This window comes from Poecilia latipinna, unplaced genomic scaffold, assembly GCF_001443285.1.
Source record: "Poecilia latipinna isolate Pla-1442-1.1 unplaced genomic scaffold, P_latipinna-1.0 Scaffold522, whole genome shotgun sequence".
NCBI lineage: Eukaryota > Metazoa > Chordata > Actinopteri > Cyprinodontiformes > Poeciliidae > Poecilia > Poecilia latipinna.
This window is the reverse complement of record NW_015113138.1, coordinates 610,295-626,943: the sequence shown is the minus strand read 5'-3', so window position 1 is coordinate 626,943 and position 16,649 is coordinate 610,295. Positions and strand designations below refer to the sequence as shown.

The 16,649-nt window shown below is 37.8% G+C and overlaps 1 protein-coding gene across 1 annotated transcript in view; it reads right to left on the bottom strand.

The window, feature by feature from the left end:
• dspb (desmoplakin b) overlaps positions 1–16,649 on the bottom strand; it is a 38,222-nt gene that overhangs the window by 15,030 nt on the left and 6,543 nt on the right. The window contains exons 3-24 of the mRNA XM_015040656.1: positions 16,364–16,479; positions 16,126–16,276; positions 14,414–14,539; positions 14,056–14,115; positions 13,787–13,954; positions 13,399–13,503; positions 13,179–13,274; positions 12,524–12,649; positions 12,194–12,346; positions 11,845–11,999; positions 11,623–11,749; positions 10,993–11,179; positions 10,086–10,825; positions 9,797–9,975; positions 8,157–8,295; positions 7,411–7,604; positions 7,127–7,289; positions 6,934–7,017; positions 6,754–6,861; positions 6,579–6,677; positions 4,641–6,467; positions 7–2,501 (exon numbers count right to left, since the gene is read on the bottom strand). Coding sequence (XP_014896142.1) covers positions 7–2,501; positions 4,641–6,467; positions 6,579–6,677; positions 6,754–6,861; positions 6,934–7,017; positions 7,127–7,289; positions 7,411–7,604; positions 8,157–8,295; positions 9,797–9,975; positions 10,086–10,825; positions 10,993–11,179; positions 11,623–11,749; positions 11,845–11,999; positions 12,194–12,346; positions 12,524–12,649; positions 13,179–13,274; positions 13,399–13,503; positions 13,787–13,954; positions 14,056–14,115; positions 14,414–14,539; positions 16,126–16,276; positions 16,364–16,479 — 7,598 coding nt within the window. The remainder of the gene's footprint in view (positions 1–6; positions 2,502–4,640; positions 6,468–6,578; positions 6,678–6,753; positions 6,862–6,933; positions 7,018–7,126; positions 7,290–7,410; positions 7,605–8,156; positions 8,296–9,796; positions 9,976–10,085; positions 10,826–10,992; positions 11,180–11,622; positions 11,750–11,844; positions 12,000–12,193; positions 12,347–12,523; positions 12,650–13,178; positions 13,275–13,398; positions 13,504–13,786; positions 13,955–14,055; positions 14,116–14,413; positions 14,540–16,125; positions 16,277–16,363; positions 16,480–16,649) is intronic.

Here is a 16,649-nt window from a genome sequence, read left to right as displayed (position 1 = left end):
TTTGGCAGGAAAACACTGAGATTTGGATCAAGAATACCCCCTGCAGATTCCTGGGCCTGCAACAAACGCACTCCTGTCTTTTTGTCGATTAATGCCTTCTTCATCGCCTCAAACACTGATAGAGATTCTCCAGTGTGAGGATCCTTGAATCCGACAGCTGCAGCTTCTGCTGCTAAGAGTTTGTCTTGATCACATCTGTCAACTACTCCCCGTGCACAAGCCTCTTCGACTGTCAATTTCTGATTTGTCATTGGGTCAATGATGTGACCTGTGGCTGCCTGGGCTTCCAGAATCAAATCTGCACTCTCTGGCGGCATGAGCATCTGTTTCTTTGCCTCTGAAACATTCATTTTTCCTAAAGACCCTATTGTGACACCAGCAATGGATCCTGTTCCTTTTAGGGGTATCTTTTTATCCACAGATACTTCTGGAACAGTTTTGTCTCCCTTCATTAGTTCGTTCAAAGTTGGTTTGTCCAGTACCCCACAATCAAACAACTGCTTTGCTGTTACAGGCTTTCTTACACCATCAAAGATCAATTTTGAAGGATCTAACTTTTCAGGGATAGGTAAAAGTAACAAACCTGTATGTGGTTCTATCTTGCAACCTTCTTTCAGTGCTTGATAGCTGACATGTTGCTCTGTTTCAGGGTCAACATAATATTCAGGCTTCTGGTTTAGAGCTTTACAGAGATTTTTATCTAAAAGATTGTGTTTAATAGCTGTGTCTCTTGGTAGGAATACACTAAAATTAGGATCAAGGATTCCTCCAACTGACTCTTGAGCCTGCAGAAATCGTATTGCAGTCTTTTCATCTATAAGTCCGTTTTTCATGAGCTGAAAAACTGAAATGGGTTTGGATTTATTAGGATCCTTATAACCAGTTGCTGCAGCTTCTGATGCCAATAATCTGTCCAGGTCATTTATGTCCACTACTCCCTTTGAATAAGCCTCTTCAACAGTCAACTTTTTGTTGGCCTTTGGGTCAATTATGTGACCAGTAGCAGCCTGTGCATCAAGTAGCAAATCTGCGCATTCATCGGACAGTAGCATTTGTTTTTTTGCTTCAGTTAGGGACATTTTACGCTGACCGCTTACTATAACACCTGCTATTGGCCCAGTGCCCTTTAAATTAACAGTTTTGTCTTCAGAAACCTCAGATATTGTTTTCTTTCCATTTTTAAGAGCTTTATATGTTGGCTTGTCAAGAACCTGACAATCAAACAGATTCTTGGCAGTAACAGGTTTCCGAACGCCATCAAATACAAGGTTAGAAGGATCCACTTTCTCAGGAATAGGGAGAAGACAAAGACCTGTATGTGGCTCTATTTTACATCTTCTTTTCATTGCCATATAGGTCACACCTTCTTCAGTTTCTGGGTCTAGATAGAGCTCTGGCCTCTGATTCAGAGCATTACACATGCTTTCATCAATGAGGTTACGCTCAGTGGCAATGTCTCTAGGGAGGAACACACTAAGTATAGGATCCAAAATCCCCCCAACAGACTCCTGGGCTTGTAACAGACGCAGAGCTGTATTTTTGTCAATAACTCCCTGTTTCATTGCCTGAAACACTGACAGTGGTTTGTTTTTGCCAGGCTCAGCGTATCCAACAGCTGCCGCTTCTGCTGCAAGTAACCTCTCTTTGTCCTCATCATCAATAACTCCTTGATTATATGCTTCTGTCACTGTTAACTTCTGATTGGTTCTTGGGTCAATGATGTGCCCTGTAGCAGCTTGTGCATCGAGAAGTAAGTCGATGCTATCTGGTGGAAGAAGATTTTCTTTCTTGGCTTCAGTAAATGTCAGTTTGAAAAGTGGCTTAATGCTAAACCCTGGACCTTTTGGACTTTCAATTATCACCCCAGCTATTGGCCCTGTGCCTTTAAGAAGGACTTTTTTCTCAGCAGACACTTCTGGAACTGTCTTATGTCCCTTCAGAAGGTGGTTATATGTTGGTTTGTCTAAAACTCCAGAGTCAAGTAATTGCTTTGCAGTGACTGGCTTGCGGACTCCATCAAAAACCACAGAGGAGGCATCTGGGGTTGGAGGCTCTCTAGTCTGCTTTAGCTCAGTCTCCATGGTCTGTCTAACAATTGTCCCATCATGCAGTTGTTTTTGGAGGACTGATAGTCTACTCTTATATTTCTCCTCAAGTTCCCTGTGTTCTTTCATCAACCTCTCTATCTCACTTTTTAAGGATTTCTTATCCTTCTCAAGAATATCCTTGTCAGTGTCATACTGCCTTATCAAACTTTGTTTGCTATCACATTGATCCTTCCAAAAATTCAAATCTCTCTTCCCCCTCTCAATGTCCTCTTGTAGACGTTGCTTGTTGCGAAGCTCTAACTCGTGGGAATGTTTCATGTGGTTCAGTTCTTCCTGTAGTCTTAGCATTTGCTCTTTGTCAAATTCAAACCGTTGCAATTTCAGCGACAAAGAATCTTTTTCACTTACAATCTCACTGTACTTGGACTGAAGGGACTGTAATGATGTGTGTGTCTGCAGAAGATAAAAAGAAGAAGAAACAATAACAAATCATTAGTTACTTTATAAATTTTACATTAGATTAAATACATTGTTCATTTTGGTCATTGACTCGGTGACATTTATATATTGACAAATACCACACATACGCTTTTCATCTATGGAAAGAAAAATAACAAAAAACTAGAGTTATGCATTTTTACAAGTAGCCTGACTTTCCTGTCCTATACGGTTTTTTTTGTTTGTTTGTTTGTTTTTTTAATTTAGCAACTTTTTACTTAGTTTTAGTCCTGTACCTGGCCATTTTAAGAGGAATGTTTTAGATTATTAGATTAGTTCAACAAATAAAAGGCTATTAAAGGCTTCTATGCATATGGGACACTGAAGTGCTGTGACAGTCCAAAACCCTTGCAGTACTATGTAAAGCCCTTTTCTAAGCAAAACATTTTTTTACACATATTACCAATATTATAGCAGCCAGATTTCTTAGCAAAATGAAAGAAATTAAACACATTACCCCCACTTTAGAGGCTCTTCATTAGCTGGCACTAAACTTTTATTATAATTATTTAAAATTTTATTGATGTCTTTTCAAGATGGCTCTAGAACTGAATGACAATTCACACACATTTCCACCATAAATTTGTTGTTGTAACCCGAGATCCTCAGCTAAGGCTCTAATGGTCATATCACAACTTTAGTTTAGAAAACAAGGGGATCAATTTTTTTAGTTAGGGCAACATTTGTATTGGAATAATTTGCTAGAGGAGATAAAATTTAATTAATTTAATTAACCTGGTTACAAAATAATTTTATTAATATTGCTGTGTATTGCAGACTTCTGCCCAGATCCCTCTTGAAAATGAGATCTGGATCTCAACAGGGTTTACCTGGTTAAATAAAGGCAATGAAAATAAAATTAAGTAAAATAAATTACAAAGTCATTTTCATTTTTCAAATCCTTCTTAAATGGATAGTTTTAAATGTGGGCTTTTTCTGTGTCTGAGGTAACATATGTCTTCTGGATACCTAAGGTTTGATCATCTTTAAATTAATGGCCATAACTTAAACATTATGTTTACCTTTAACTATTTCTGAATATTTATTTTTGATTCAAAGTGGTATTTAACTTTTATTGAAAGGTCTTAATAAAATGTGTTATTATTATTATTATTATTATTATTATTATTATTATTATTATTATAGAGGTACATTGAGAAGATATGTAGGCCTAAATTTAAAATTCTGCACAGTACTTTGTGCTTTGAAATTTTGGCTGTACCTTAAATAAAAGTAACAAATTTTTCATCGCATTATACATTTTTGCTTTCACTGTAAATATTTTTATCTTATTTTATTCTTTTTGTAACTGCAATTTAGAACTTAAAAAAGTCAAAGTCGACAATGATGCAATAAATAAAAAAGCAAATATATGTGTGATATGCAATTTTTAGCTGTCTTCCTAAGATGACAAAATAAAAAAAGCAATACTACAAATTACTCTGCTAAAATAAGAAACCACATTTAAATCACTCACTCCCACACTGACTATTTTCAAGAGAATGAAGAAACAATACTGAATCTGCAACATGAAGCAAGCTCAACTATAGAAAATTTGAATACTACTCTATAAATTTGCAAACCAACATTGATATATAAAACTAGTAGATTGGTGTCATTCAAGACAATGTGTCTGAAATAGTTTAAACATTTACATGTTAAATGCTTGTCATTGCTGTTTTGCAGGTTTGGAAAGATTTTTAGGCAGATGAGATCACATGACAAAATCAACAATAATCAAGCTGGAGCAAAGCAGAGAATTGCAGTGGCAATGCGACATAATTGATCAGTCTGGGAAATCAGAATTGAAGACCACAAGCATGCATGTTTGCAAACTGTGGAGAGTGAGAAGGCGATATCAGCAGAGATTGTTTGCATGCAAATAAATGACATGTAAGGTATTTAAACACACACTGAAGTATGTGTTCAAATCAGTTGGCATCTGACGGGAACTAATGGATTTTGCATGCAAGCAAAGGCTAAGGCTACTTAGAGCTTGCTAAGTAGATATTCCAAACACACAACAAAGGAATATCTATTCTCATCCTGAAAAGATGAGACTAATCCACGATGAAGAGGCAAGCTTCCATGTACCTCTGCGACCTGCTTTTGAATTTTCTCAGCCTCCAGCTTCAGTTTCTCACGTTCAGAGGACAGTTCTGACACCAGGTTGCGGTGTTCGGCATTGCTGCACTCACTGGCTTGCAGCTGTAGTTCCAAGGCAGTAATTTGTGAAGAGAGTTCATCGTCAATCCCCTTTTTGGATTTCAAGAGTTCTTCTTTATCCTGTCGCACTGCCCTCAGCTCCTTTTTCATCCTCAACTCTTCTTTGGTCTGTGTTTCTATCAACTCTTTAAGTCTTTTTAGCTCAGACGAGTTCTCACTGAGAGCCTTATTCTTCTCCTCAATAGTTTTGTAAAGACTCTCGTTTGTCATGTTTGCCTCCTTCGCCCGGGACTGTTCCTGCAGAAGTTGCTGCTGTATGGTTTTCAGCTCAGCACCTAGCTGAGTATTTTGGTCTAAGAAGCTCTGGTTTAGTCTCAAGGTTTTCTCAAGCTTTTCTTTTAGCTGAATGCACTCCTTTTCACCTCTACTTTCTGCTATGCTGGCCTGTTCTTGGCTCTGGCGCAGTACAGTGATGGTGTTTGTGTACTCAGTCATAGTCAGAGTGGTCTTTTCTAATTCTGCTTCTACCTGCCTTCTCTTGCCTAACTCTTCTTGATATGGTTTCCTCAGATTCTCCACCTGACTTTCAAGGCTATCTCTCACGCCCTGCAGGTCTTTGATGCGTCCCTGCAACCTGCTCATATTTTGCTCCATCCTACATCGCTCCTTTTTCTCTCTTTCCAGTTGGAAGCGTGTCTGAAGAAGCTGCTCCTCGCACTCCCTCAGTTGCGTTGCAGCCTCTGAAGAACTGTTCAACTCCATTTGTAGCTGAGCTAAAGACTGCTCAAGAACCACCTGTGCCTCCTCTGATGTCTTCCTCCTACGAGTCTCCTCTTCCAAACTGTGAGTAACATAAACCAGTTGGCCATTCTTCTCCTCTAGGGTCTTTATGATTTCAGCCAACTCCTCTCTATATTGGTTCCTTTCTTCATCTCTCTGCCTCATTAGCAACTCCATTTGACTTTCTAACTCTCTCCTCCTGTGCCCGTCCTCTATCAGCATAGCACGCTGATTACACGATTCCTCCTCTGCCTTCTTCTTCTGCTCTTCAGTCTCACTGATAAAAGTTCTAAGCCTCCTGAGTTCATCTTCCAGATTTCTCCTCTCAGTCTCCATTCTTTCATATTGCATCTGTAGTTCAGCTGTATTCTCATCCCTCTGGGCAGAAAGCCTCTGGATGTCTGTGCGACTAATTTGGATCTGGGATTCATAGCTGAGCTTTAAGCTGTTGATCTCCATACTGAAATTGCTCCTTACCTTTGACATCTCTTTTTGAAGATCCATCAACCTTGTTGATTCATTAGCCAGCTTCTGGAGCAGCTGCTGAATCTCATGCTCTTTATTTGCTAAACTGTTTTCCACATCCTTCTTGGACCTGCAGACCGTGTCCAGCTCTTTCTGCCTCTGATTCAGTACAGACTCCCACTCGTTTTTCTGCCTGTTGTAGCCCTCCTCAGCCAGCTTTGCCTTCCTTCTCTCGTCATCAAGTTTGTACTCGAGGCGTTGAACCTCACTTTTGAGCTTAGCCAGCTCGTCCTGAGTGGAATCTAAGCTGTCCTTGGTGGCACTGCACTGCATCACAGTTTTTTGCTTTATCTCTTCCACTGACAGCAACTGCTCTTGTGATTGAGACAGCTGCAGCTTGAATTGAGCAACAGCATCTTCCAATGATTTGTTTTTGGCATTGCGTGCTTCCATTTCTTCTCTCAGAGAGCTAAGTTGATCTCCAAGCATATTTATCTGGGTGTTTCGCATCTGGAAATACGACAAAGCAAGAATTACACATTAAGCATTTAAATGGGAACTTTTGCTGATATTTTTTATAATTTCATTGCAGTAGCAACAAGTACAATAAGACCACAATACCTTAAGCTCCTCCATGTTTTTTTCCAACTGTCCCAGGAATTTGTAGTAGTCACCAGACAGAATAAGCAGCTCCGTGTAACGAGTTTGAAGATATATTGCCTGGAACCAATGAAAAAAAGTAGAAGTGACATCTCTATTCACCACGGAGCGAAACCTTATGAGAATAAACGACTACCTCTTTGTTAAGATCCATCAATGGTGACTGAAGCATTGTCCTCTTGATGGGGACATTGAGCAATGTTTCCAACCCAGAGGTGTAAGAGGCGAGGTCTGTTTCATAGTCCTGCAAGAAACTCATACGTAAGACCAGAAAGCAGACATTTTTCAATGTAGGATGCAGGCACATGTAGCTTACCTTGATAGTATTCACACATGTGTTTATGTTTTGCAGTACACTGTCTAGTGTCTCACGCTTTGCCTTAATTTCTGTGTTCAGGACCTTGAAAAACCAACAAAATATAGATACCACAGATAAAAATGAGATGAAAATGGACCTTAATTGCAAGAAAACATGTCCATTCAAAGCAGCAAAGGCATGAACAAAGGACCTTTTGGTTGGTAATGTGGTCTTTTACTGCTTGAACGTTCTCTAGCTTGGTTGCCTGTAGTGCGTCCTGTTTTTTACGCGTGGCCTCTATCCACTCAGTGAAAGAAGTGTAGACTTGCTGGTAGTGCTGTAATTGAGGCAGATACAGCTGCAAATCCTGCAGCCTGAGCAAAGAGAATGAAACAAAACTTAACTTAACTTAACATGTACATATGGAATGCCAGATCTTTTAAGTCAAAAGTATTTTTGTTATACTTCGTACAAACTGAAGGAAACAAGCTCTACCTGATGTCAATCTGTTTCTGGATTCGTCTCCAGCGGTCAGAGAGCAAGCCCACCTGCTCGGTGAACTTTGACAGCATCAGGTCACACCTGTGGAAGGAGCCGCCCAGCTGACTGTTCCAGTGGCTCGCCTTAGACAGCTCTGACTCCATAGAGGTCAGAACATCTTGTTTCTGCATCAGCTCTGCTTTCATATTCTACATGACAACATAACAGGACAAGTCAAAAAATCCTTGGCTGCATTAGCTGAAGAAATATTTCTAACGACTAACTTGAAAGAATTAAACAACAAAGTAGCATTACACATCACAGCTACTGCATTATTTTACTGAGAACTTAGAGATTCCCTGTAAAGGAACTGGTTTACTGGTTCCTTTAGCAGTGTTGCTTTCTGACTCACTGGTCTCATCTCGTCCTGAGCTGGACTCTGTAGACTGAGACACCTTCTTTGTGTTCTCAGGGCTTTCCTGACTTTAGCAAGTACTTTCATGAATTCCCCTGGTGCACACTCAGTGATATTACTGAAGTACTTTTATAAGACAGACAGAGTCGAGGCTGCTATCCACCAGGTTCTCTGACCACAACCAGCAGGCAAGGTGTGTGAAGTGTCTTGCCCAAGACTGTAGGACGAACTCCTACCACCATCACCAACATCGCCCCAAACAGTACAAACTATATTGCATAGAACAAAAAAAAAAAAAAAAGGGTATTACTCTAAGTCTATGGATATATAGCATTGCCAAGAATACCTTCAGGGCCTCTATGTATGCACCGACTTCAGCTGGAGATAGAGAAGTGGTCTCTTTTTCTGTCAGTCTTGCTTCATGAACTTTGACAATGTCCTCAGCTCGTGCTACGCTCTCCAGCATGACCCTTAGAGCCTGCAACCTAAAAAAAGGTAGAGAGCCATATAACAAGAATGAGATACCATAAAAATCCTGTTTAAAAGTTATCTATGTGGGAGGTAGCCTGTATCTAATATAAACCAATATTTCTATTGCTTTTAATTTATTTTCATATATATATATATTTAAATTTATCTAAGTTATAATTTCTAATTTCAATACAATAGTTTGATTTAATGTCACAACTAAAGCGCCTTTAGTTATAGTAATAATATAAATAATATCACATAGCTAGAACAGTTGGGCTTTATGTCTTACAATAAAATGATAAAAATTAATTAAATGACTTTCATAAGTTTGCTCTATCTTATTGTGGTGTTAGGTGTCCTTCAATAATCCGTATTTGGTCCCTAGATATTTTATTTGGATATGCAGCAAAAATAGTTTTCTTCAAAATAAAACAATTAATGCAATGGCAACATCTTATATGTACTTAATTTGAATACTAACTCAGTGTTTCAGACTTAAAGCAGACCCCAAATAAATGCTTGATTAAATTCAGGAAATGTATACGGACAATTGAACCAGAAATGTTTAATCGCAATCTTTGTCTTCTGCTGAACTGAAAACATGGATTCAGTACATACCTGAACTTCAATAACTAGAAACCTTTATAAATACTTATTAGAAATATTTTCATTTTTAATGCATTATCTAACTGTGTTAAGGATTGACTAGGTTTATTTCATATAAAATGGTTGATATTCTCATGAAATGTAATTACTTCAAACATTATTTGTTGAGCATAAAGTTAATAAATCCAAGTAATGTTTAAGGTGACCCACTAAAATCACTGTGGAGTTCTGGATGTAAATAATTTTCTCTCCATTTGAACCATATTAGTGTGTTCAAGCCAGTGACTATTTGATGTGTTGTCATTCACGACAAACCGGATGTCTCTGATACAGAAGTGACTGTAAAAAAATGTAAATCCTTTTTAAAATGTAAATTTTAACCAGAACCCTATGCATAATATTCTCCCTGCTATCAATTCACTTTAGAAGATTTTCAATAAATCAATGCATGAAAAATATTTTTCTAAATACAAGTTTCAAGCTGTTTATAAGTCAAAATATTGTATAAGTACCGGGAACCCTGATATATATATATATATATATATATTTTTTATTTTTTTTTCTTAACTTTTCTAAGATGTTGTACTCAAATCAGTTATCGTCCCCTTAATATTTCAATGTTCAAAATATCTTTTTCCAACTGAAGTCAACTTGTGTTTTTAGGCCTTTTACAATTTCCTATATGTTTTCTTATAAATGTCAACAGTTAAAGCAGTCCATCAATAACCTAAAAAACTTTTTAGATTATGAATAGTGCATTATGTCATGAATTATGCATGACAAAGAAGCTGATTTGGTTGTCTAACACATAAATGTTTCATTTATAAGCATCTTTATAAGAATCTTAAGGCCTCCTGTCTCACCTAATAAGCTTTGGTAAGATGTTTGGGGTGTGTTTGTGTTGGGTACCTTAGTACATAAGCAGATGAGCTGCTCTCCAGATTGCCCAGTTTCTGGCTCATCACTGCGATCTCATTGCGGAGGAACTGTGCTTTATCTAAATCGTTAGTGGTTTCCATCTCCTTCAAGATGCGCTCTCTTAAATGTGTATACTCTTCACGCATTGAGGAAACATCGTCCTGTATTGACTAAAACAAAAGCAAAAATTTTGACATATGAGGAAACTCAAATATATATATATGTTTTTATATATATGGGATTACTTTATGCTTCCAAATTCCTACATCTGTATATTTACCTCGAGCTGAGTGATCTTCGCACCACAGTCTTTAGCCCCGTCATCTCCAAAGCAAATATGAACAAACTGACTGAGTGAGCCCTCAGCAGTGTCCATCCTCAGTCTGAGGCCATGCAGCTCAGATAAAAGACGAGATGCCGAGAAGAGCGCAGAAGAGGAGGAGGAGGAGGAAACTTTTCTCCTTTGCTCCGTTTTTGTTACTTTCACCACTTCCTTCTTGATCACTTGCTCCTTCTCTGCCGCTTCTTTCTTTGCCTGCCTTTTAAGCTCTGCTTGACGTCTTTCTTCCTCCAGCCTTCTGGCCTCCTCCTCTGCTGCGGCTTGTTGCTGTTGTCTTTGTAGCAGTAGTTGTTGCTGTCTTTCCTGCTCCTGTTTTTGTAGCAGTAGTTGTTGCTGCCTTTCCTGCTCCTGTTTTTGTAGCAGTAGTTGTTGCTGCCTTTCTTGCTCCTGTTTTTGTAGTAGCAGTAGTTGTTGCTGCCTTTCTTGCTCCTGTTTTTGTAGTAGTAGTAGTTGTTGCTGCTTTTCTTGCTCCTGTTGCTGCTGTAGTAGAAGTAGTTGCTGTTGTTTTTCTTGCTGCTGTTGTAGCAGAAGTACTTGTTGCTGTCGCTGCTGTTCCTGTTGCTGAAGTAGTAGTAGTTGATGTTGTTGGGGTTGTTGTTGTATTATGAACAGCTGTGGCTGAGCAACCTGAACTTGTTGCTCAGGTATTTGCTGTACTTCTATTTGTTCCTGATGTCCAGCTGTGGGGAAACAGAACATTTATTTGTTTTGCCTTTTGGAATAAAAAGAAAAATTGATTTGAACATTTTAAGATATTATACCTAGTCAAGTTAAAGTCATTTAGTCTTCTTGCCATTAGAAATGCAATATTGAACAGACTCCACAGCACAATTTTTAAGATACTCACTGTACGTGGGCAGCTGTACCACTAGCTTGTCATAGTGGGCCTGAGCCACAGTAACCTGATCCTCAATGCTCTTCTTGTCTTCATCAACAAACATCTCTGAGCCATGGCTGCTAATTCTGAACTCCTCATAGAAGGTCTCCAGCTTCTTCATGATTTGACGGTACTCCTCAGGACGCATCTCGGACAACTAAACAACAAACACCAAGGACAATGGGTAACTTAGACATGTGTTGCGAATTAAACTTAATTTTAAAAGTTTAATATTTTATAACCTCTAAAATCATACAAACTTTCAACTTTTAAAACACTATGGAAATGAAGTAGGGACAAAAATCGTCCAGTTTCTTAACCCTCCCACGGTTTTACGAGACAAGGTCATTTGAACCCCACAAACTTTTTACTCTGTTGTTTGTAACAACTTGTATTTGGAATGACATATTCCAAATCCCAAATAGTTTTGAAATTTGTTCATTTAACATTAAAAACACATGGTTATGTCAGTACATAAATCTTATGAACATAAGTTCTCTTTAATGTACTTGTTTACATTTAGTTTAATATCTCAGGTTGTCATATTAGAGAATGAAAAATTCTTCATATTTTATTGTTTAATATTCTTAAATTCCTTACCATAGAGATGGTGAGGGAGTTGACGTAATTGATTTCTCTGAGACAGTAGTGCCAGGAGATGAGACTCTTGACGTTGATGTACAGCTGATTCCAGATGGACATGATGGAATCGAAATACTGCTCGTTCCTTTACGTAACATAGAAACGAAAGTAAACATGTTGAAAATTTCTTTCATAGTCTTTATAAATGTTGTAAAAGAGCAAACCATTTCTGTTTCTTACTTGTTGGCTAGGCTGATGCTCAGTGGATTAGGCGGTGGTACAATCAGGCACACGGAGGGAATCAACATGTCGATCCCTCCTGGACCGGTTACCAGCCATTTACTGCGCTGACTGTTGTCTTTCAGAATGGCCTCGTTGTCTTTAAGGATAGTTTTCTGCGAGGATGAACAAAAATATATTTCTTATGGTGAAATAAGAAATATGTTTATTTCACAAAAAAACTTTTTTGTGTGCGAAATAAACAAATAAAATACAATATCGCTTCTTTTTGTAAAGTCTTGACATAAAACTCCCAGGTTTTTTTTAAGTTACACTTGTATACTATCAAATCAAGCATCATAAAAGTGACCTGGTCTTCTCTGAAGTCAGTCAGAGCCTTAACGATGATGCCACTGCTGTTCTTCTCCTCTGGGTTTCGGGGTTTCAACCTCACAATACTTTTTGATTTGGCAGTCAAGTGTTTCACCTGCCGCTTGTTCTCCATGATGTTGTCCCTCTCCCTCTGTAATAAATAAGCAATTATAAATCAATAATAGAATGAAAAGCAGAGTTGCATTTCCCTTTTTACAATCACGTGATTTCTCTCATCTCCTTCTTGAAGACTACAAATCCTCCAAATTGAATTGCACAACTGTGCAACTTTCAATACAGCTTCCTACACAGCAGAAAATAAACGTACCTCCAGGCCTTTAAGGAGCTCCTGAAGGTCTTCCAGCGGGGTGTTCTTGTCACAAGTGAAGATCTTTCGGATTGTCTCATGTTCCTTTTGCAAATTTTTGTACGTGTCATTAGCCTCTCTGAAGAACTTTTAAAAAACATAATACTGGATAAGCATCAGGAAAGCACAATCTAATCACAATCTGTGATAAAAAGCAATAGTGGAGTATGCCATCGTCACCCCTGAGCCATCAAGGAGCCAAGTGTAAAGTTGGTGATGTTGAGGCCAACATTTCATAATAACCAAGATAGCTACTGTCACCAGTTTTAAAATGACTTCACTTTTCTAAACTTTAGTTATCACACGCCACAATCAGATAGGTGGAAGCTAAGGAGTTTCCAAGGTATTTGGAGTCCTATCAACTTTAAAATCTTTTTAAAAAAATAAAAAAAAACTTTGTTCATAAGCATTTGTGTCTTCTAGCCTTTAGATACTGAAAGTTTAACTGCAGTAGTTGAACTTGTTTACAAGATTTTGTATTCCAGTATTTGTGCTGTTTAATGAACACTGATTATAGATGAAACTATTGAACAAAACTGTTAACTTTTAGACTGTGAAGACATGATATTGAGCTTAAAGATGCAGCTAATTGTTAGTCAGGGCATGTCTGAGTCACCTGGCTGTATGCTGCATTCTCCTTCAGATGGGTATCAATGCATTTTGTTATTTGAAGAAGCCAGCTCCACTGAGTCTGCAAAGTGTCCATGTAAGCCTGACAAAAAAGAAAAATAAATAATAAAAACAACATATTAAAAACTGCATCAATGCAAAAAAAAAAAAGTCAGGAGAAAAAAAATCATTTAGTGATTTCTCTATGAGGGTCACTGTTTCCAGACCTCTATCTTGTCAGATCCTGGGTGGTTGTTGTTCAGAAGCGTTTTCACTTTAGCCTTAAGTTTATGCAGCTCCTTGTCTTTCGCCTCCAAGGCACTCATCAGTTTCTGTTACATAAGGAGAAGTTTTAACACCATAAAGCACACAGGAAAAACACCAAGATGCAGTTAGGGGAAAAGCTCTGTGGTTGTTTTTAAGTGAAGGATGAGTGATGGCAACTGACAAAATCTAATCTGCTGGAGATGATTGCTTCCTTATGAAGAGCAAATTAAAGTCATAAAAGACACCAGGAGCTGTTTAGGCTCAAAGCATTTGCCAAGAATGTTAATCTCGTAATTTGAGGTTTTTTAGCACAGAAACAAAAATATTGCTGTTGATGGTTTCACTAACCGAGTAGCTCTCCTGCTTCTTGGGGATGTACTGTTCTACATTTTTGTCTCCCCAGTCAAACATCAGCTCCTCTTCCTCTTTACTGTTCACCCACATGATCTCATTGGTTATCTGCTGAAGTATTTGGATCAGCTCTTGCAGCTGCCCATTCCGCAAATTTGACATTTTCTAAGACAGAAAAAGAGAGTAAGTGTGTGTGTACAACATAATTTTCCAAAAAAATAAAAATCATGCATCATAGCTAATAACGAGTTTTTAGATTCTTTCACCTGTAAATTCTCCCACTCCTGCTCAAGGGCATGTTGGTTGCATTTGTCTTGTCTCTTTAGCTACGAGATGATAATAAATCATTTAAAATTCATTAACATAACACCTCTCAAAACATAAAATCCTTTCCTCGCAAAAGCTTTCTCCAACAAATAGAAATTAAAAAGTATACAAGCATACAATATCCTGTGAGTGTGTGCATAAAATTATATAGCAACTATAAAGGTCATAACAACAACATCAATAATAATAATAATAATAATAATAATAATAATAATAATAATAATAATAATAATAATAATACAATCTCTTTTTTACCTGAGCCCCATCTGAGTGATTGAGTTAGAGAACAGAACTCACCAGGTCTTCTCGGGCTCTGATCATCTCGGGCGACCCCTGCATGGACGCGTGAAACCTCTGGTGGTGAATGAGCTGCTGCTCAATGGATTGAGGGTCGTCGGCCAAAGTAGTTGTTTCAATCAAACGCTGAAACATAAAATAATATATTTTATTGTGAGCTGAGAGTGAAAATCAAACATGTTCACGGGTCTCAAAAAATCTTTCAAAGCATACTTTGAATAAAGCAGTTTGAACGTCTGAACCTACACTCATTTATCTGAATGTTTCCAAGTATGTGAGAAACGCTGTTAAATCGGTAATCTATTAGGGAAATTACCATCTAATTTTGAGCAAATCATTTCCAGAGAATAAACAGCTATTGTATAAAGAAATCCTTTTAAGTGTTACTTAAACTATCGAAAGATTGCTTCATTAACTGACTAAATTACACAAATTTTGATTAATAGATTAATGTATGTGCATCCATTAATCTGTTATTAAATACAATTTTGACTAATTTATTTGATTAATAGTTTAATTTAAACAACTAGATTTTCAGTCAACTAAATAAATTATTTTTGAACAATCATATTACAAAAAAAATCCCATTTTTATTCATAGATTAAGCTGAGTGACATTTTTTTTACATTAATCTCTTAAAATAATAAGCATGTATGCAGTGTGAGGGTAATAAGGGATTGTTGAATGAATGTGGCACATTGACACTACAAAGAAAAGACCTTCAGAAGCAGCAGAGTCTGACAGGAGTCCATCGAATCTGAGAAACGTGTTGCTCAGAATAATTCAATATAGATAATGTAAGAACAATACAAAAACAAACAAAAAAAAAACTTTGCATTTGCAGCATGGAATGGACTTAGCAAGGCGCCAATATGAACTCAGCCCTTTGGACTTGTCCCAGACATTGCTCAGGTGAATGCTGCAAGTTGCAAGCCACGCCCCTCTGGTTCCACGCTACGTGCTGTGTAGGCTCACAAGGCATGTAATCTTTATCAGGAGGTTGTGATTTTATGTTTGTTTTATTAATTATGATCTGCCTGAACCATGTCTAACTACGCAGAGAGGTTCTAGTTGCTTTAAAAAATTCCACATCGCGTTTTTTTCACTGTTTTGTCGCCAGTATGTTTGATGCTCATGCATATCACCAAAAAGCAAGCACCAAAAAACCCCTTACCATCACCAAAATTGTGGTACTCCCAAACTTCAGTCTCCCTCTGTCTCTGAATCTTTAACAACCATTTTGTAAATGCTTACAGCCCAGCTGCAGAAGCACATACCGGTACTTTAGTTAACAAGTTTGTTTAAAGTACAGTTAGGTACATCTGATTAGATGACTTGCAGACAAGATTTTCTTGGATAAGTCTCTTCAAACTTTAGCTTTAACCAGTCCTGCTCACAAAGACATTTGTAAGCGAGGGGAAGGTTGTGTTTTTGCCTTTTACCTATTTTCTTTTCTGTGTGAAAACCCTTTTTTTTCCTCAGTGGAAGCATTGCAGTATTGGTTTAGCACCAATACTGCAAACAACAGCATCTGTAAGATTTTAATAGTTTGTGTATTTGAATAGTTGTGCGCAGTCCTGAAGGAGAAATCAAATTAAAGCTTTCTGTAAACAACTTAAATCCTTCTCAGGCGCTGGAGACTTTGGTTTGGTTTGAGGTTTTTGGTTTTGGCTCAGTTGTAAAGCTTTATGTGTGTCTGAGTTTGTTCCTGCCATTTGCTGATGGATCCAAGCAATAGCATCTTGGTAGCTCCTTGGAGCCTCTTCCCAGCCTCCAGAGCTCTTTCTGGTGCTCCTCCTCCTCAGCGCAGTGCCGGATATGGCCATGTGGACCCCTCTCAGCTGGTCTTGGTAGAACTCCACGCTGCACAACGAGAAGAAACCAGCAACGCATTTGGATTAAGCTATGGGCAGAACATTCCAGACGTTATTAAAGGTGAAATAGTTTTACCTCCTGATTACACTGTCAGTGGGTTGTCCAAATTGATTCATCTCCATTGCAAAGGTTTTTAATTTCTCAATGTAATCTTTTGCCATCATCATGTATTCCTCTGCATCACCAGAGCCCTGTATGAAAGGTAAAAAAATATATATATGCTCAACGTCACAGTTCGCAAAGCTGACGTTAACATGAAAAAACTTTTTTTTTTTTTTTTTTTTTTTTTTTTTAAAAAAAACAAAAAAATTTTTTGAGTACTAATTTTTTAGAACAACAAAAATTTAAAATTTTAAACAAA